The sequence below is a fragment of the Panthera onca genome, chromosome F1 (assembly GCF_046562875.1).
Source record: "Panthera onca isolate mPanOnc1 chromosome F1, mPanOnc1 haplotype 2, whole genome shotgun sequence".
NCBI lineage: Eukaryota > Metazoa > Chordata > Mammalia > Carnivora > Felidae > Panthera > Panthera onca.
In genome coordinates this window covers 523,192-544,466 of record NC_138355.1, presented here as the reverse complement: position 1 = coordinate 544,466, position 21,275 = coordinate 523,192, and the positions used below count along the sequence as shown (strand labels likewise).

Here is a 21,275-nt window from a genome sequence, read left to right as displayed (position 1 = left end):
TCACCTAAATGTATAAAAGACTAGTGTCTAACAGACTGTATTTTCTAAGTTTGTTTTACCCATTGTGATTCATGAAATGTTTATTTTTATAACTTTCTTAATTTACTATGTCATTTTTCATTTGTTCTTATGGAAAATTTAGTATTAGGTCTAAACTCAATATTTATTTTGAAAAAAGAACCGGATCCTTCTTTTGTTTTGATAAAATCTAAATTCAAAAGACATTATTCATAAATTCAGTTTGTATTTCGCATCTATTTTGGTCACACAATAAACATGAGTGTTTATATTCATAACCTGTATCCTACAACAGTATAATCATTGGATCATTAATTGATTTCTCCAAATCATTATTCTCATGATTTATTATTCCTGATTCGTTTATGCCAACTGACTAGAAAATCATGAAACAAAGAATACTAAACATTAGCAATAAACACCTCGATATGCACAAGGTACAAAGATAAATCAAGAAATGAAATATCTGAATAGACATTTAGAGAAAGAAATATATAAATAGATTTATAGCAAGAAAAAGGATTAATTAAAAATAACTTCACAGACAAAAACGAAAACCTAAATGACTTAATTGGTAATTTTGCCAAATATTTAGTGACTAATTGATTCAAAGTCTGCACAAACACTTCCAAAAAATACTAGAAGTGGGAATACTTCCCAGGTAATATTAGGTGATTAGTATTACTCTGATTCCAAAAGCAGACCGAGGCATGATAACAAAAGAACATGACAGATTATTATCTCTTGAATATAGACTCACGTTCTCAAAAAGAAAGCAAATGAAATTCAGCAAAATACATACAAATTATACTCCATGAATTTTGAGATTATTTCACACATAAAACGTAGGCTAAACTTCCAAAAATCAATGTTTTCCAGAATGGAAAAAAAAAAAGGAACTAAAACTGCATTTTGTTACACATGATATGATTCTGTATATCAAATTTGTAGGGAGTTACCGAAATTTCACAAGAAATAATAAACAAGTTGAACAAGATGCAAGATACAAAATCAATATTAAATACAAACCTAAAATATATATTTATATACTAGCAATGAAAAAATTGAAAAGGAAATGAAAAATACATCCATAATTGTATTAAACAAATAAAAAACATTTAGAAATAACTTGAAGAAATGAAGTTAAGGTATTGAAAATAAGGAGATATAAATTTAAACTTTTTACAAGTAGGGGCACCTGAGTGACTCAGCTAGCTGAGGGTCTGTCCTCAGCTCAGGTTATGTTCTCAGGGTTTGTGAGTTTGAGCCCCATATTGGGCTCTCTGCTATCAGCCCAGAGCCCTCTTTGGATCCTCTGTCCTCCTTTCTCTGTGTCCCACGCCTTTCACGCTTTCTCTCTCAAAGATAAATAAAGCTTTAAAAGCTAAAGTTGTTGAAAATAAAATATTCTTAGCTACATAAACTTTAAAAATCAAAAAAAACTTAGAAAGACGTTAGATGTTTAAGGATAAAATTACTTATTATTTAAGAGTAGGAGGCCTCGAAGTTTGCCTTCTCCTTCAAACACAGCTAGATAAATGTTAAATCATTCTGGACACCCAGAAAATCAATTTGAGGACTTAGAGAACAAAACTGCAATTCTATAAGAATCATTCAAGATAGGAGATGCAAAGAATTGATTTCGTGTAGATAAGGACTGAGGGTGTTGAAGGTGTTGCAGATGGGAAGGAACCCTGCTTACTGTGTCTACCACAAGACATTATAAGCAGCAGAGTAAAAACTCTGAAGATTTAGAAGTTCACCACCTTCAGGGTTATGACAAGCTCAGTGATACTATTTTGGGAAGAAGGGCAGAGACACTGGACTGGACAGTGTGGTCTGAGGATCTCCTGGGTCACACAGGGGAAAGGCTCCTCCACTTGGAGTGCATTTGAGAGTGGCAGCGAGGCCTCTATGGGGACAAAAGGAAGGGTGGTGCCCACCTGCTGCACCATCCCAGACATAGGAGCAGCAGCTGGGGGTTGTGAGTCTTGGTACCAACTTTCTGCTCCACTTTGCCATAACTTATGAACCCCTGGGCGATTGAGTTAATGTTTTCCTGGGAATGGACAGGAAATAGCAGAAATGTATTGAGGTCCTCCCCCAGAATCAACACTGGACCACCGCACACAAGTCTCTAAAATTTGGAGTTTAGAAACCCAGCCTGGTGCCTGTGATAAAACAACTCTTACACACACAGGGTGAAAGTAAGGATCTGGTGGAAGCTGGGTACATAAGAAGGGTGATTATTTATATTCTTTAAGGACATACTGATGAGTGGCAGGCACAAGCTCTCCACCTCTGGGACAAGAGAGAGGGTGAGGGAGGAAGAAATAAAACATTCACTCTTTGCAGATGTCATGGTACTCTACCTGGAAATCCCAAAAGACTCCACAAAAAAAAAAAAAAAAAAAAAAAAAAAAAAAAAAAAAAAACACAACAGCTAGAACTGATACATGAATTCAGCAAGGTGACAGGAAACAAAATCAACATAAAGAAATCAGTGGCATTTCTATACACCAATAATGAAGCAACAGAAAGAGAAATCAAGAATTGACACCTTTTACAATTAAACCAAAAACTTTAAAATACATAGGAATAAACGTAACAAAGAGGTAAAATATCTCCATGCTGAAAATTATAGAAAGCTCATGAAAGGATTGAAGAAGACACGAAGTAATGGAAAAACAGTCCATGCTCATGGATGTAGAGAAAGAGGAATAATCTCTTTGCATGGCTTGTAGAAATTCAAACAGGTACAGCCACTCTGAAAAACAGTAGGGAGGTTCCCCCAAAAATTAAAAGTAGAACTACCCCAAAACACAACAATTGCAATACTAGGTATTTATTGAAAGGATTCAAAAATGCTGATTTGAAAGGGAACATGCATCCCATTGTTTACAGCAGCACTATCAACAATAGCCAAATTATGGAAAGAACCCAAATGTCCATCACTGATGACTGGATAAAGAAGATGTGGTCTACATATATACAACGGAATATTACTTGGCAACCAAAACAATGAAATCTTGCCATTTGGAACAATGTGGATAGAAATAGACTGTATTATGCTAAGTTAAATAAGTCAGAAAAGGAAATACATCATATGATTTCACTCATATGTGAAATTTAAGAAACAAAATAGAAGATCATAGGGGGAAGGAAGGCAAAATAAGATAAAAACAGAGATGGAAGCAAACCATAATTATGAGACTCTTAAATACAGAGAACAAACTGAGCATTGTTGGAGAGGTATTGGGTGGGGGTCTGGCTAACTGGCTGATGGGCATTAACGAGGGCACATGTTGGGATGAGCACTGCGTGTTATATTTAAGTAATGAATTGCTAAATTCTATTCCTCAAATCATTATTAGAGTATGTGTGAACTAACTTGGATTTAAATAAAAATTTAAAGACTAAAAGAAATAATCTAAACTAATGTAAGAGAAATTATTAACAAGAGAGAAAGGGTGAAGTTATTTTGGCCTCATCCATTAAGACTAAAAAAACTCAGTGAGCTAAACATTGCCACCAACTGGGGACTGGAGCAAAATACACCAAACCCAGTCGCTTTATGCCCTGCAGGTGCATCTCTAAACAGGCAAGTGAGCATAAGACACAGTGCAACAGGCCCTTCCCACAGAAGACTAGCACAGACCACTCACATGCACCAAATCTACTGATCATAGACTGCTGCAAACCTTCAGTTTAGTGCAGATAGAATCTGCACAGAATATATATATTCTTTCATTATTTGGATCTACCTTATTTTTTAAAAGATTTTATTTTTAATTACTCTCCATTCCCAACATGGAGCTTGAACTTACCCAAGTTCAAGAGTGGCAAGCACACCAACTGACCTAGCCAGGCGCCCTAGATCTAGCTTCTTTAAGAAACATAACAAAACACTCCTAAGATCAAGCTTGCTTGCTTGCATGCTTTCTCTTTTTCTTTCTTTCTTCATTTGTTTCTTTTTCCTTGACAAAATGGCAAAACAGAGTAATTCACTGCAACAGATAAGAACAAGAAGTAGAAGTAATAGACATGGATTTAATCAACAGAGGTATAGGTAAAATACAGACATAAAATTTAAAGTGACAATTATAAGTATGCTAGCTTGGCTTCAAAAAAGAAAAGACTATAGAGAATCCTTTACAGCAGAGATAAAAGAGTTAAAATCTAGGCCGAAATTGGAAATTCTAGAACTGAAATGCAAACCATACGGAAAGCCATAAAAAGAGGGTGCATAAATCAGACGTATGAATCAGTGATGTAGAAAAGTATGCAAAATAATGAAGCTGAAAACAAGGGGGGAATTAAAGTATTTGGATCATGAAAGTACACTGAGCAAACTCAGCAAATTCTACAAATGTAATCACATTCATATGAAGGAGTCCCAGCAGATGAAGAGAGAACCAAAAGGGCAGAAGGTTTACATGAGCAAATTATCGCTTAAAGATTCCTGAATCTGGGGGAAAGACACAGACATCAACATTCAAGAAACCCAGAGATCTCCTGTTAAATTCAACAAAAGCCAGCTATCACAAGACATATCATAATAAAATTCACAAAATACACAGTCAAAGAAAGAATCCTGAAGCCAACAAGGGAAAACAAGTCCTTAACCTACAAAGGAAAAGAGATCAAGTCTGCAGCAGATTTCTCCAAAGAAAGTTAGCAGGCCACAGTGGAAAGTCAGTATATATTCAACATGCTGAAAGTATGAAGACAAGACTACTTTATCCAGCGAGGCTGTCATTCAGAATGGAAGAAGTAGTTTCCCAGACAAACAAAAACTGAATAAGTTTGTGACCACTAAACAAGCCTTGCTAAAAAATATTAATGGGTACATTGTGTGTGGAGAAAAAAGCCCAAACAATAAAGACTGGAAGGGAGCAGAAAACATCACAGAAACACAAGCTTTACAGGTAACATAACGATATTAAATTAATGTCTTTCAATAATAACTCTGAATATAAATGCATTAAATATTCAGATCAAGACATAGGGTACCAGAATAGATAAAAATAAGACCTAGGTACAGGCTGCCTAAAGAGACCCATTTTAGTCCTAAAGACAACAGCAGATTGAAAGTTAGGGATAGATGGGGCACCTGGGTGGTTCAGTTGGTTAAGCCTCTGACTTCAGCTCAGGTCATGATCACATAGTTCATGATTTGAAGGCCCACATCTGTCTCTGCACTGGTGGCACAGAGCCTGCTTTGGGCTCTCTCTGCCCTTCCACACTTGCATGCTTTCTCTCAAAATAAATACATAAACTTAAAAAAAAACATAAAGTAAGGTAATGGAGAACCATCTGTCATATGAAAATATTTCAAAAGAAATCTTCAATAGCCATACTTATATCACACATACTATACTTTAGAAACAGAGTGTAACAAGAGGTGAAAACTGGCACGATATAATAATCTAAGGGATCTATCCATCAATAAGATTTAACATTTGTAAATAATTGTGTCCCCAACATGGTAGATACCATACTGCAATACAATACAATACACACTACAGTAATCTAGGAGACAGTGATAACCCACTTAGGGAGTGGACAAAGTATCGAAGCAGAAAATCAAAAGGAAACAATGACTTTGAATGACACACTAGACCACATGGATTTAACAGATATATTCAGAATATTTCATCCCAAATCAGCAGAATACATATTATTCTCAAGTGCACATGGGACGTTATCTAGAATAGATCGCATAGTGGGTCACAAAACATCCCTCAACAAATGCAAAAAGATCGAGATCATAGCATGAATATTTTCAGACCACATCGCTATGAAACTTGAAGTTGACCTGAAGGAAGAATTTAGAAAAGCTACAGATATACGGAGGTTAAAGAACATCCTACTAAAGAATGAATGTGTTAACCAGTAAGTTAAAAAAATACATGGAGACAAATGAAAATAAGAATACAACAGTCCAAAACTTTTGGATTCAAAAAAAGGCAGTCCTAAAAAGGAAGTGTATTCCAAATCAGGCCTACCTCAAGCAGCAAGAAAGATCTCAACTAATCATACTAGCCTCATACCTAAAGGAACTAGGAAAGGAAGAGTACACAAAGCCTAAAGCCAGAATAAGGGACATAATAAAGACTAAGAAAAAATAAATGGTATGCAAACAAACAAACAAAAATAATAGCACAACAGGGCACCTGGGTGGCTCAACTGTTCAAGCGTCCAACTCTTGATTTAGGATCAGCTTATGGTCTCATGGATGTGAGATCTAGCACTGCATAGGGGCTCTGCTGTCAGTGCAGAGCCTGCTTGGGATTCTCTCTTTCCTTTCTGCCCCTCCCCTGCATTCTTTGCCTCTCTCTCAAAATAAATAAATAAACATTTTTAAAAATACCAGTGGAACAGATGACTGATACTAAGAGTTGTTTCTTGAAAAAATTAATAAGATTGATAAACTCTGAGACAGACTTACCAAAACAAAAAAGAAAGAAAATAAATAGATGAAATATTGAATGAAAGAGGAGATCAAAGCCAACACCACAGATATACAAATAATCATAAGATAATACTATAAAAAATTATATGACAATAGTCTGGCAATCTGGAAGAAATGGTCAAATTCCTAGAAACTCATAAAGTACCCAAACTGAAACATTAAGAAATAAATATTTGAGAAAACATATAACTAGCAAAGAGATGGAATCAGTATTCAAAAATTTTCCAATAAACAAAACTCCTGGTCCAGGTGACTTCCCACGTGAGTTCTACCAGACATTTATAGAAGATTTGACACATATTCTTCTCAAAATTTTCTAAAACTACAAATGGAAGGAAAACTTCCAATCTCCTTCTGTGATATGCTAGAATTACCTGAAATCCAAAACTTCACAAAGATCCTACAAGAAAGTAGAAATACAGACTAATATCCCTCATGAACATGGATACAAAAATTCTCAACAAGAGAGTAACAAATCAAATCCAACAGTCATTAAAAGAATTATTCACCATGATCAAGTGAAATTTATTCCTGGGATGAAGGGCCGATTCAATGTTCGCAAATCAATCAACGTGATAAACCACATTAATAAGAGATAAGAATCATATGATTATCTCAATATGTGAAGAAAAAGCATTCAAAAAAATACAGAATCCATTATTGATAAAAAAAAAACTCAAAGAAGGAAATAAGGGGGCCCTGGAAGAAGATGGTGGCGTAGGAGGATGCTGGGCTCACCGCGTCCTGCTGATCACTTAGATTCCACCCACATCGGTCTAAATAACCCACAAAACCGCCAGAAGACTAGCAGAACAGACTCTCTGGAGCAAAGCATAGACAAGAGGCCCATGGAAGAGGGTAGGAAGGACAGAGAGGCAGGGCATGCTACACTGACTGGCAGGAGGGAGCCAGGGCGGTTGAGGGGCAGCCCGCCCTGCAAGGCAGAGCCCCCGAGTCTGACTTGCAAAAGCAGAGAGGAGGTACAGAGTGTGTTCTGCCAGCCAGTGGGACTTAACATCTGGAATGTTATAAGTCAACAGCTCTGCTCTGAGAGTGGGAGGGCTAGAGGACAATGGGAGGGAGAGGTGTTGTGCCCCAGAGGACAGAGCTCAGCTCAGCGGGGAACAAAGGAACTGGCCAGAGCCATCTCCCTTGCCCATCCCCCAGCCAAAATCCCAAAGGGAACCAGTTCCCATCACGGAACTTGGTTGCACTGCGCAAACATCCAATGCTGTGCTTCTGTGGATCCATCCCTCCAATGGGTCAGCCTCCCTCTCGGTGCCACTGGGCCCCGCCCACAGTGGACAACCAAAGGGAAAGCAAGCTGAGCCTGCCCCTCCAGCCCCTGTGTACCTTGTGGATCCACCCCGGCTAATACGCCAGATCCCATAGAAGCAGCAAGACAAGCCTGGCAGTGTGCAAGTAGCCGAGACAGGGGCCATACCACTCCACAGTGAGTCCTGCCCCTGGGAGAGGGGAAGATAAGGTACACACCAGTCTGATTGTGGCCCCAGTTGTGGGCTGGGGCAGACATCATGTCTGACTGCAGCCCTGCCCACCAACACAAGTTACTCCAGACACCACAGAGGAAGAGCCCTGCAGTTCCGCGCCACTCCAGGGACTATCCAAAATGACAAAACGGGAGAATTCTCCTCAAAAGAAACCCCAGGAAGTAGCGACAGCTGATGAACTGACCAAAAACGATTTAAGCAATATAACAGAAAATGAATTTAAAATAATAGTCATAAAATTAATCGCCGAGCTTGAAAAAAGTATAAAGGACAGCAGAGAATCTATTGCTACAGAGATCACGGGACTAAGAAACAGTCAGGAGGAGCTAAAAAATGCTATAAATGAGGTGCAAAATAAAATGGAGACGACCACAGCTCGGTTTGAAGAGGCAGACGAGAGAATAGATGAATTAGAAGATAAAATTATGGAAAAAGAGGAAGCTGAGAAAAAGAGAGATAACAAAATACAGGAGTATGAGGGGAGAATTAGAGAACTAAGTGATACCATGAAACGCAATCATATACGTATAATAGGGATTCCAGCAGAGGGAGAAAGAGAGAAAGGTGCTGAAGGTGTACTTGAAGAAATCATAGCTGAGAACTTCTCTGATCTGGGGAAGGAAACAGGCATTGAAATCCAAGAGAGACAGAGAGCTCCCTTCAGATATAACGAGTCGATCTTCTGCATGACATATCATAGTGAAACTGGCAAAATACAAGGATAAAGAGAAAATTCTGAAAACAGCTAGGGATAAACGTGCTCTAACATATAAAGGGAGACCAATAAGAGTAGTGACAGATCTATCTACTGGAACCTGGCAGGCCAGAAAGGAATGGCAGGAGATCTTCAATGTGATGAACAGAAAAAAAATATGCAGCCGAGAATCCTTTATCCAGCAAGTCTGTCATTTAGAATAGAAGGAGAGATAAAGGTCTTCCCAAACAAACAAAAACTGAAGGAATTCGTCACCAATAAACCAACCCTACAAGAGATCCTAAGGGGGATCCTGTGAGACAAAGTACCAGAGACATTGCTACAAGCAGGAAACCTACAGACATCACAATGACTTTAATCCATATCTTTCTATAATAACACTGAATGTAAATGGACTAAATGTTATAACCAAAAGACATAGGGTATCATAATGGATAGAAAAATAATACCCATCTATTTGCGGTCTACAAGAGACTAATTTTAGACCTGAAGTCACCTTCAGATTGAAGGTGAGTGAATGGAGAACTATCTATCATGCTACTGGAAGTCGAAAGAAAGCTGGAGTAACCATACTTGTATGAGACAAACTAGAATTTCAATTAAAGGCTGTAACAAGAGATGAAGAAGGGCATTATATAATAATTACAGGGCCTATCCATCAGGAAGAGCTAACAATTATAAATATCTATGCGCCGAATATGGGAGCCCCCAAATATATAAAACAATTAATAACAAACATAAGCAACCTTATTGATAAAAATGTGGTAACTGCAGGGGACTTTAATAATCCACCTATAGCAATGGATAGATCATCTACACACAGGATCAATAAAGAAACAATGGCCCTGAATGATACATTGGATCAGGTGGACTTGACAGTTATATTTAGAATCTCTGCATCCCAAAGCAACAGAAGATACTTTCTTCTCGAGTGCACATGGAACATTCTCCAAGATAGATCACATACTGGGTCAGAAAACAGCCCTTCATAAGTATACAAGAATTGAATCATACCATGCATACTTTCAGACCACAATGCTATGAAGCTTGAAATCAATCACAGGAAAAAGTCTGGAAAACCTCCAAAAGCATGGAGGTTAAAGAACACCCTACTAAAGAATGAATGGGTCAACCAGGCAATTACAGAAGAAATTAAAAAAGATGTGGAAATGAATGAAAATGAAGATACAACAATCCAAACGCTTTGGGATGCAGCGAAGGAAATCTTGAGAGGAAAATACATTACGATCCAGGCCTACCTCAAGTAACAAGAAAAATCCCAAATACAAAATCTAACAGCACACCTAAAGGAAACAGAAGCAGAACAGCAAAGACACCCCAAGCCCAGCAGAAGAAGAGAAATAAGAAAGATCAGAGCAGAAATAAACAATATAGAATCTAAAAATACTGTAAAGCAGATCAACGAAACCAAGAGTTGGTATTTGGAAAAAATAAACAAAATTGATAAACCTCTAGCCAGGCTTCTCAAAAAGAAAAGGGAGATGACCCAAATAGATAAAATCATGAATGAAAATGGAATTATTACAACCAATCCCTCAGAAATAAATACAAGCAATTATCAGGGAATACTATGAAAAATTATATGCCAACAAACTGGACAACCTGGAAAAAATGGAGAAGTTCCTAATCACCCACCCACTTCAAAACTCAAACCAGGAGAAATAGAAAACTCAAAAACACCCATAACCGGTAAAGAAATTCAATCAGTCATCAAATATCTCCCAACAAATAAGAGTCCAGGACCAGATGGCTTCCCAGGGGAATTCTACCAGACATTTAAAACAGAGAGAATACCTATCCTTCTCAAAGTATTCCAAAAAGTAGAAGGGGAAGAAAAATTTCCAGACTCATTCTATGAAGCCAGCATTACTTTGATTCCTAAATAAGACAAAGACCCAGTAAAAAAAGAGAACTACAGGCCAATATCCCTGATGAATATGGATGCAAGAATTGTCAATAAGAAACTAGCAAATTGAATTAAACAGCATATAAATAGAATTATTCACCATGATCAAATGGGATTCATTCCTGGGATGCAGGGCTGGTTCAACATTCACAAATCAATAAACGTGATACATCACATTAATAAAAGAAAAGATACGAACCATATGATCCTGTCAATCGATGCAGAAAAAGCATTTGACAAAATTCAGCACATCCTTTCTTAATAAAAACCCTCGAGAATGTCGGGATAGAAGGAATGTACTGAAACATCATAAAAGCCATTTATGATAAGCCCACAGCTAATATCATCCTCAATGGGGAAGAACTGAGAGCTTTCTCCCTGAGATCAGAACACGACAGGGATGTCCACTCTAACCACCATTGTTTCACATAGGGTTGGAAGTTCTGGCATCAGCGATCAGACAACAAAAGGAAATCAAATGTGTCAAAATTGGCAAAGATAAAGTCAAGCTTTCACTTTTTACAGATGACATGATATTATACATGGAAAACCCAATAGACTCCACCAAAAGTCTACTAGAACGGACGCATGAATTCAGCAAAGTCGCAGGATACAAAATCAACGTAGAGAAATCAGTTGCATTCTTATACACTAATAATGAAGCAAAAGAAAGACAAATAAAAGAAACTGATTCCATTCACAATTGCACCAAGAAGCATAAAATACCTAGGAATAAATGTACAAGATCTGTATGCTGAAAACTATAGAAAACTTATGAAGGAAATTGAAGAAGATATAAAGAAATTGAAAAATATTCCATGCTCAAGGGTTGGAAGAATAAATATTGTTAAAATGTCAATAATACCCAAAGCAATCTACACATTCAATGCAAATTTAATCAAAATTGTACCAGCATTCTTCTGGAAGCTAGAACAAGCAATGCTAAAATTTGTATGGAACCACAAAAGATCCCAAAGAGTCAAAGTAACATTGAAGAAGAAGACCAAAGCAGGAAGCAACACAATCCCAGACTTTAGCCTCTACTACAAAGCTGTAATCATCAAGGCAGCCTGGTATTGGTACAAAAACAGACACATAGACCAATGGAGTAGAATAGCGACTCCAGAATTGGACCCACAAAAATATGGCCAACTCATCTTTGACAAAGCAGGAAAGAGTATCCAATAGAAAAAAGACAGTCTCTTTAATAAATGGTGCTGGGAGAACTGGACAGCAACATGCAGAAGAATGAAACTAGACCACTTTTTTACACCATTCACCAAAACAAACTCAAAATGGATAAAGAACCTGAATGTGAGACAGGAAACCATCAAAGCCCTAGAGAAGAAAGCAGGGAAAAACCACTCTAACCTCAGCTGCAGAAATTTCTTACTTGCTACATCCCCAAAGTCAAGGGAATTAAAAGCAAAAATGAACTATTGGGACCTCATGAAGATAAAAGCTTCTGCACGGCAAAGGAAACAATAAACAGAACTAAAAGGCAGCCAATGGAATGGGAAAAGATATTTGCAAATGACATATCAGACAAACGGCTAGTATCCAAAATCTATAAAGAGCTCATCAAACTCCACACCCGAAAAACAAATAATCCAGTGAAGAAATGGGAAGAAAACATCAATAGACACTTCTCTAAAGAAGACATCCAGATGGCCAACAGGCACATGAAAAGGTGCTCAACGTCGCTCCTCGGCAGGGAAATACAAATCAAAACCACACTCAGATATCACCTCTCGCCAGTCAGAGTGGCCAAAATGAACAAATCAGGAGACTATAGATGCTGGAGAGGATGTGGAGAAGTGGGAAACCTCTAGCACTGTTGGCAGGAACGCAAGTTGGTGCGGCCGCTCCGGAAAACGGTGTGGAGGTTCCTCAAAAAATTAAAACTAGACCTACCCTATGACCCAGCAGTAGCACTGCTAGGAATTTAACCAAGGGATACAGGAGTACTGATGCATAGGGGCAACTGTACCCCAATGTTTATAGCACCACTCTCAACAATAGCTAAATTATGGAAAGAGCCTAAATGTCCATCAACTGATGAATGCGTAAAGAAATTGGGGTTTATATATACAATGGAATACTACTTGGCAATGAGAAAGAATTAAATATGGCCTTTTGTAGCAACGTGGATGGAGCTGGAGAGTGTTAAACTGAGTGAAATATATATATATATATATATATATATATATATATATATATATATATATATGACGTATATACTTGGCAATGGGACAGAATGAATCCAGCCATTTGTAGCAACGTGAATGCATGAATGAACTGGAGGGTATCATGCTAAGTGAAATAAGTCAGATAAAGGCAGTTAATAATGTTTTCACGCATATGTGGATCTTCAGAAACTTAACAGAAAAACATGGGGGAGGGGAAAGGGCGAAATAACAGAGGGAGGGAGGCAAACCGTCAGAGACTTAAATGCTGAGAAAAAAATGAGGGTTGATGGGAGGTGGGGGAGATGGGAAAGTGGGTGATGGGCAGTGAGGAGGGCACCTGTTGGTATGAAAACTAGGTGTTGCATGGAAACCAATCTGACAGTAAGTTGTATTTAATATATAAAAAAAGAATGCATAGGTTAACCAGGAAATCAGCAAATAATTTAAAAACATATACATGAAAGCAAATGAACTTGAAAACACGACTGTTCAAACTCTATGTGATTCAGCAACGATCATCTTAACAGGCATATACATAAAAGTCTATCTCAAGAAGCACGATAGGTCCCAAAATACACATCTCACGTTACACCTAAAGAAACTAGAAAATGTGCAGCAAATAAAGCCAAAAGCCAGCAGAAGAAGGGGAATGATAAACATTAGAGCAGATATAAACAATATTTGAAACCAACAAACAAAACAGTACAATAGATAACTAAAAGTAAATGTAGGTTCTTTCAAAGAAAAAAAAAAACTGATAACATCCCTAGTCAGACTTATCAAGAAGAAAATAAAGAATACTGAAATCGAAAAAATCACAAATAAAAGAGGGAAGACCACAATGTATGTCAAAGAAATATAAACAATTATAAGATCCTGGACAAGTTGGCTTCCCAGGAAATTTCTACCAGGCATTTAAGAGGAATTAATACCTACTTTTCTCAAAGTTTTCCCCAAAAATATAAATGGAAGGAAGTCTGCCAAACTGATTCCAGGACACCATCATTACCTTGGATCCAAAACCAGACAAAGATGCCACACACACACACACACACACTCACACATACACACAAAACAAACAAACAAACAAACAAACAAACAAACAAAGGAGACTTATCGGCCAATATCAGTGATTAACCTGGATGCAAAAATCTCAACAAGTACTAGCAAATAGAATTCAACATTACGTTAATAGAACTATGCACAGAGATCAAGTGGGATATATACCTGCACTGCAGGGCTTATATAAATATTTGCAAGTAAGTCAACGTGATATACCACATTAATAAAAGTAAGATAAGAATCATGATACCCTAAATAGATACAGAACATGCATTTGACAAAATACAGCACTCTTTCTTGATAAAAACCCTCAAGAAAATAAGGATAGAAGGAACAATCCTCAACATTATAAAGGCCATATAGGAAAGACCCACACCGAATATCATCCTCAATGGCAAAAGCTGAGAGTTTCCCCACAAATGTCAGGAACACGACACAGATGTCCATTCTCACAGCTGCTGTTCAGTATATTACTGGAAGTCCTAGCCTCAGCAATCACACAACAGAAAGAAATAAAAGACATTCAAATTGGCAAGGGAAAGTCAAATTTTCACTCTCCACAGATGACATGATATTCTATGCTAAAACCCCAAAGACACCAAAAACTGCTAGAACTGATTCATGTATTCAGAAAGCTGCAAGGTATAAAATCAACATACTGAAACTGGTTTCATTTCTTTACACCAATAGTGAAACAGCAGGAATAGGAACCAAGGAATCAATCCCATTTACAATTACACCAAATGATGTAAAATACCAAAAAATAAACCTAACCAAAGAGGTCAAAGACCTATATGGTGAAAAATATAGAAAGCTTATGAAAGAAATTGAACACACAAAGTGGGGCGCCTGGGTGGCTGAGTCAGTTAAGCATTTGACTTTGGCTCAGGTGATCATCTCTGAGAGTGTGATTTAGAGCCCTGTGTTGAGCTCTATGCTGACAGATCAGGACCTGGAGCCTGCTTCGGACTTTGTGTCTTCCCCCCCCCCCCCCACTCACACTTTGTCTCTGTCTCTCAAAAGTTAATAAACACTTAAAAATTTTAAAAAAGAGGACACAAAAAAGCATAAACATTCCATGCTAGTAGATTGGAGGAACAAATATTGTTAAAATGATTATACTACCGAAAACAATCTATACATTCAATGGAATCCTTATTAAAATAACACCCGCATTCATCAGAGTTTGAAAAAACAACTTTGAAATTTTTATGGAAAGAGAAACATCCCCAAGTAGCCAAAGTAATGTTGAAAAGGAGAAACTATGGAGGCATCACATTATGGACATCAAGCTGTATTACAAAGCTCTAATCATCAAGACAGTATGGTATTGGCACAAAAACAGACACATAGTTCATTGGAACAGAACAGAGCATCCAGAAATGGACCCACAATGTGTGACCAACTAATCCTTGACAAGACAGGAAAGAATATCTAGTGGAAGAAAAGACAGTCTCTTTCGCAAATGGCGCTGAGAAATCTGGATAGTGAAATGCAGAAAAATGAAGCTGGATCACTTTCTTATACTATAAACAAAATTAATATAAAAATATATGAAATCCCTAAATATGAGGCAGGAATCCGTCAAAACCCCAGAATAAGAAACAGACAGTAGCCTCTTTGAACTCTGCAACAGCAAATTCTTACTAGACATACCTCCGGGAGAAAGGGAAATTAAAGGAAAAATGGACTATTAGGACCCTATCAAGATAAAAAATCTGCACATCAAAGGAAACAAACAACAAAACTAAAGGACAGTGCATGGGATGGTAGAAGAGATTTGTAGATTAGATATCAGATAAAGGGTCAGTATCCAAAATAGGTACTTATTAAACACAACAACCAAAATACAAATAATCCAGTGAAGAAATGAGCAGAAGGCATTAATGCACAATTTCCAAAGAACACACCCAGAGGACCAACGGACACAGAAAAGATGCTCAACCTCACTCATTATCAGAGAAATACAAATCAAAATCACAATGAGATACCACCTCACACCTGTTAGAATGGCTAAAAAAACAAGATAGGAAACAACAGATTTTGGTGAGGATGTGGAATTAGGAGAACGCTTTTACACTTTTGGTGGAGATACAAACTGATGCAGTCACTCTGAAAACAGCATGGAGGTTCCTCAAAAAATTAAAAATAGACCTACTGTATGACCCAGCAATTGCACCAGTGGGTATATACCCAAAGGATACAAAAATGCTAATTCAAAGGGACACATGCACCACAATGTTTATACCAGCACTATTAACAATAGCCAGAGTATGTAATGAGTCAAAAGGTCCAATGACTGACGAATGGATAAATATATTACATAGTGGAATATTATTCAACAATCAAAAAGAATGAAATCTTGCCATTTGCAAACATGTGGATGGAACTAGAGTATTATGCTAAGGGAAATGAGTCAGAGTAAAACCAATATATGATTTCACTCATATGCGGAATTTAAGAAACACAACAGATGACTATATGGGAAGGTAGGGAAAATGAGATAAAAATGGAGAGAGGAAAACCATAAGAGACTCTAAAATACAGAGAACAAACTGAGGGTTGCTGGAGTGGTGTTTGTTGTAGGGATGGGGTAATTGTGTGACGGGGATTAAGAAGGCAGTTGTTCAGATAAGCCCTGGTCATTATTGAAAGGGATGCATCACTGGGTTGTACTCCTTACAACAATACTACACTACAAGTTAACTAACTTTAATTTAAATAGAAAAAAATATATATAAAATACAAAAGTAAAAGAATCCTTATAATGTACAGCAAGGATAATAATAAAATATAAGATCATCCCAGAAAGCTAAGTAATTCAAGTTAAGGATCTAAAGAAGCAATCAAAATCAGAGACCGTCTCGCCATCCAGATCTTGACTGACTACAAGGAGCTCAAACCTGTGTGGTACTCCAATTCGTCCTCAGGGTGATTGGTACAAAGAGACTAGAGATACCTGCACTGTGATATGTCCCAAAGTTCACAATGAAATTATTAATGGTGAAACACAATTAAATTAGTTTTGGGTATAGGGTAGAAGAAATTACATGTCACAAAATAAATATATCAGCAATATGTTTAAATTATTTGATAGTTATTGAGGAGGGCACCTGTTGGGATGAGCACGGGGTGTTGTATGGAAACCAATTTGACAATAAATTTCTTCTACAACATATAAAATATTTAAGTAAAGACAGGAAAAATAGGAAATAAAAATAATGTCGAAAGACAAACTATACACATGTAAGAGATATTGTGAAGAAGAGGCCTAATACAATTAAATCTTGAAAATTAAATAACTCAATTTAATACATAATAATTTAGTTAAATATTGTATTAGTCTGAGTTGATGAAAGAAATAATAAACTAGAATATTGAACAAAAATGTTGAAGCCAAATCCATTCAAGAGAGAAGATTTATAGAGAATGGAATTGTCGCTATATTATATGAAGATCAGAATGGGAAGAAATAAGAATCATTTAAATGTTTCACTACTGTATACAAATTAAAAAACAAAACCAAAAAAATGACGATTATAAATTTCTAATTTCAAAACTAGGCATGAAGTTACAAATAAGAAATTAATTGTAACAAAAGCAGATAAAATACTCACCAGAAATATTACTCAAACTGTGTAAATAAAAGAAATTAAAAAATATATATGTTGTAACATGAGACAAAGTTTACAACCTTTAAAAGAAGAGAATGATAAATTTGAAAACATACAGAGGTGAGAGTACACTCTCTGCAGCCCTAATAGAAGCCGGAACTCATAGAAATAAATATAAATAGTGCTGAGAAAAGTGTTGCTCAGTTAAAATTAGAGGCAAAGCTAAATATCTTGAAGTAAAAAGAGTAAACAGAATTTTCAAATGTTGCATTAGCAACAAGTAATGCATTGTAATAGAGTACAATAGTCATGCTTTAGAGTGTATTTTACTTTTATAGAGAAAATTATCCTTAAGAGTGTTTGAGAAATAAAATGAAAGATAAAGGAATGTTCAACACATGGCAATATTGAATCTTACTTGATACTAAACTCAAAAAAAGCTGGTGGGTAATTGTTACCAGAGGTTTCAAAAACATTTATTATTTATACACAGTAAACCTTTCAATGACATACAAATTAAAATTACATTTAAATGTTATATATAAATACTCTATAATTTGAATGAAATCAAAATGATCAGTTCTAGATAATGATTTCCACAGTATGTACCTATAACTTGATTGCAATTTTCCCACACTTTCGAAACACATTTTCTATCCTTTTATCAGAACTTATTAGCACCAACGCACTGACAGTGGCATAGACATTGGGCACAAGCTTCTGGAAATCCAGAATGACTGTGTCATATGCCCATAAGAGAGTGGAGGAGAAGGAGATAATGACGCCCACCTAGTACATGACCACAAAAAAACTTGCCAACAGCAGGATGGTTTCGGTAGCCCTTCTCTCTGGGGAGACTCTTGAGGAGAAGCTGTTACTGGGAAGGTGCTGGCACTGCCTCTGAAGCCTGGACAAGAGAATCACAATGTACACACTTGAGAGCAGCATGCCTCCAACAAAGAAAACATCCCTGGATATTGAAAACGTGAAAAACAGTCCCCTGATGATGGAGTTTAGGTGGGAAAGTGAGCAGTGTTTACTGACACACAGTAGATTGCTCTGGGTCACATTAGAAGGAGCAGCAGTATACAAGATGCAGGCACTAATGAGAGACAAACTGAGAAACCATAAGATGATAAAAGAATGGAAGATGTCCTTTTTGCACGTATGTTTAAAGCTGGCCAACCAGGAGGTGCTAGGGCTGATCATGATGGCCTTGAACATGCTGAGGAGGCAGGTGGTGCTTAAGGAGAGACCCCGTGTCACCCTGATCATGCAGAATAAAGCCATGCATTTGAAATCATTTAGAATGTTCAGTACTTCAAACATGTCTGTAGACATTAAAAAAACAGTGCAGTGAACAGTTTCATTATGTGGACAAAGGCCAAGTGATACATGATCAGGACAGTTGGCTTAGGTCTGTGATCCAGAAGTAGCATGAAGATGTGGAAGAGAAGCAGGAAGGTGTTGGCAAAAATTCCAATACGAACTTGTAAAAACTGGCCTATCTTCATACAAATATAATGGACAATATCATCATCACAGTGACAAAGAAAAAACATATTTTGTCTATCTGAAAAGTTAGACCTCACGTTATCAATGTCATTTATTCCTTTGTCAAAATCATCACCACAGATCATTTTTTGTTTTACTCAATTAATCATTAAGTCTATGTTGTATAAAGTCTTAGAAATAGAGTCTCAATATTTTTTGTACACCATTTTACTGTGTGTATATTATGTACATACGTATCTATATGTTATCTTTCTATATCTATCTATCTATCTATCTGTTTGTCTATATGTGTCATCTAAATTGGAAAGGAGAGAAGGAAAGAGAGGAAGGAGAGAGACATAGAGAAAGAGAGATCTCATACCCATATTAATGCCAGGATAATGTCCCCATTCCCCATACTCCCCGTACAGTATATTCATTTCTTTTTTAAAAGTTTGCTTTCCTGTTCTGCACTTTCCTGTCTCATATTCAGCATCAAGAATCCTAATAGCCATTAAAGTTTGCATAGATGTTTGTATAGTTCAACTGTTGCACATTTTACACTAATGGGAAAAGAATTACGAAAGAAACAATTGGGGGAAAAATTATGCCCAGGCAAGTCTTCCATCAAATACTGTGACACTTTTTCTTCTTCTTCCTTCCAAACTTAGAGACCATCATGATCGCGTTTGGTCTATCCTGTTAATTCAGCACAATCTCCCCTTAAAATTAGATAATTATTAATAATCTTTCAACAAAAACCTTAATTCTCATTGTCATACAACCTAATGATTCATATCAGGGATATGAAGATTTGCATACAAACATATGAGAGGATGGAAATAACAATTGTATTACAAATCCTATTAACAAACTTTATTGACATTGAACCTGGCACACTGCCCTTTATTTTCATCATGGTGATTCATTTTATAATCTCTTTTTATATCAGTAGGGAATTGCTGAAGTTCAACTCTCAATTTTCAAGAGGACAAGAGGACAAACAACTAATATCCACTTTATGATGTCCACAAAATTGTTTTCAAATATTTTTATGGAGATCTTTGCAGGGAACTTCATTTAATAAAAGGATAGCCTCTCATGCCATTAAAAAATCTCCAATAGGGGCACCTGAGTGGCTCAGTCAGTTAGGGTCTGACTCTTGATTTTGGGTGTGGTCATGATCTCAGGGTAGTGACTGATGTAAGCCTCTGCACTGACAGCTCAGAGCCTACTTGGGATTCTCTCTCCCCTCTGTCTCCCCTTGCCCCCTCTCACACACTCACTCTCAAAATAAATAATCATTTGTAAAATTGATTTGTATAATTGGACATATTGGATACACACACACGCTCACACAAATATATGAATATATGCTCATCCTTGTGTGTGTGTGTGTGTGTGTGTATATATATATATATATATATATATATATATATATATGCTCATCCTCATGTCTCTTCAGGATATTTCCAATATCAGAATACTTTGTAAAATGCCATTGAACTCTTATCATGGTATTTGCCCTATATGTAGGCATAATTATTTTACTCAATTAACGTGATAAGAATATTTAGCTGTATACATATTTCATTTATTCTTCTATTGAAATGAGAGAGTACTCACCTTTGTTTTCAGTGAAGAAATTTTGAGAGTGAATATTCTTGGCTGAAATTCAGAATATCACTTGCTCTATAAAATTGCTGGGGTAAAAAATTGCTCTATAATCAATCACCTGATATATGGGATTTTATAATGCAGTAATTATGCATTTGATTAAATGGCTGTAACTATGTTACCAAATAATTATTATGTGAGAAATTTATCAAAAAGTCAGAAACAAAAAACTAACAGTTGCCACAAATATATATCTGTACCGCAGTGCACTTAGGTTATGCTGCCTATTAGGCCCTAGAGACTAGAACTTATCTATTAGGCTATACTGCCTTAAAGGCACAATGATATCCAAATTGTAGGCATTATATTCCAGTGTCAGTAAAGCCACATTTGGATCATGGCCACTAACATACATGTATAATTACTTAATAAGTGTATATATGAAATATTATTTTTTTATTTTAATTTTTAATTTTTTTATTTTTTAAAAATTTACCTCCTAATTGGTTAGCATATAGTGCAACAATGATTTCAGGAGTACATTCCTTAGTGCCCCTTACCCATTTGACCCATTCCCCCTCCCACAACCCCTCAAGTAACCATCAGTTTGTTCTCCATATTTGTGAGTCTCTTCTGCTTTGTCCCCTTCCCTG

At 36.6% G+C, this 21,275-nt stretch overlaps 1 protein-coding gene across 1 annotated transcript; it reads right to left on the bottom strand.

The window, feature by feature from the left end:
• Positions 1–18,120: 18,120 nt before the first annotated feature.
• Positions 18,121–19,151, bottom strand: LOC144614928 (putative vomeronasal receptor-like protein 4). Its single transcript, XM_078441244.1, is given in 2 exon segments — positions 18,121–18,861; positions 18,864–19,151. Coding segments are annotated over 2 exon segments (1,029 nt in total).
• Positions 19,152–21,275: the final 2,124 nt, after the last annotated feature.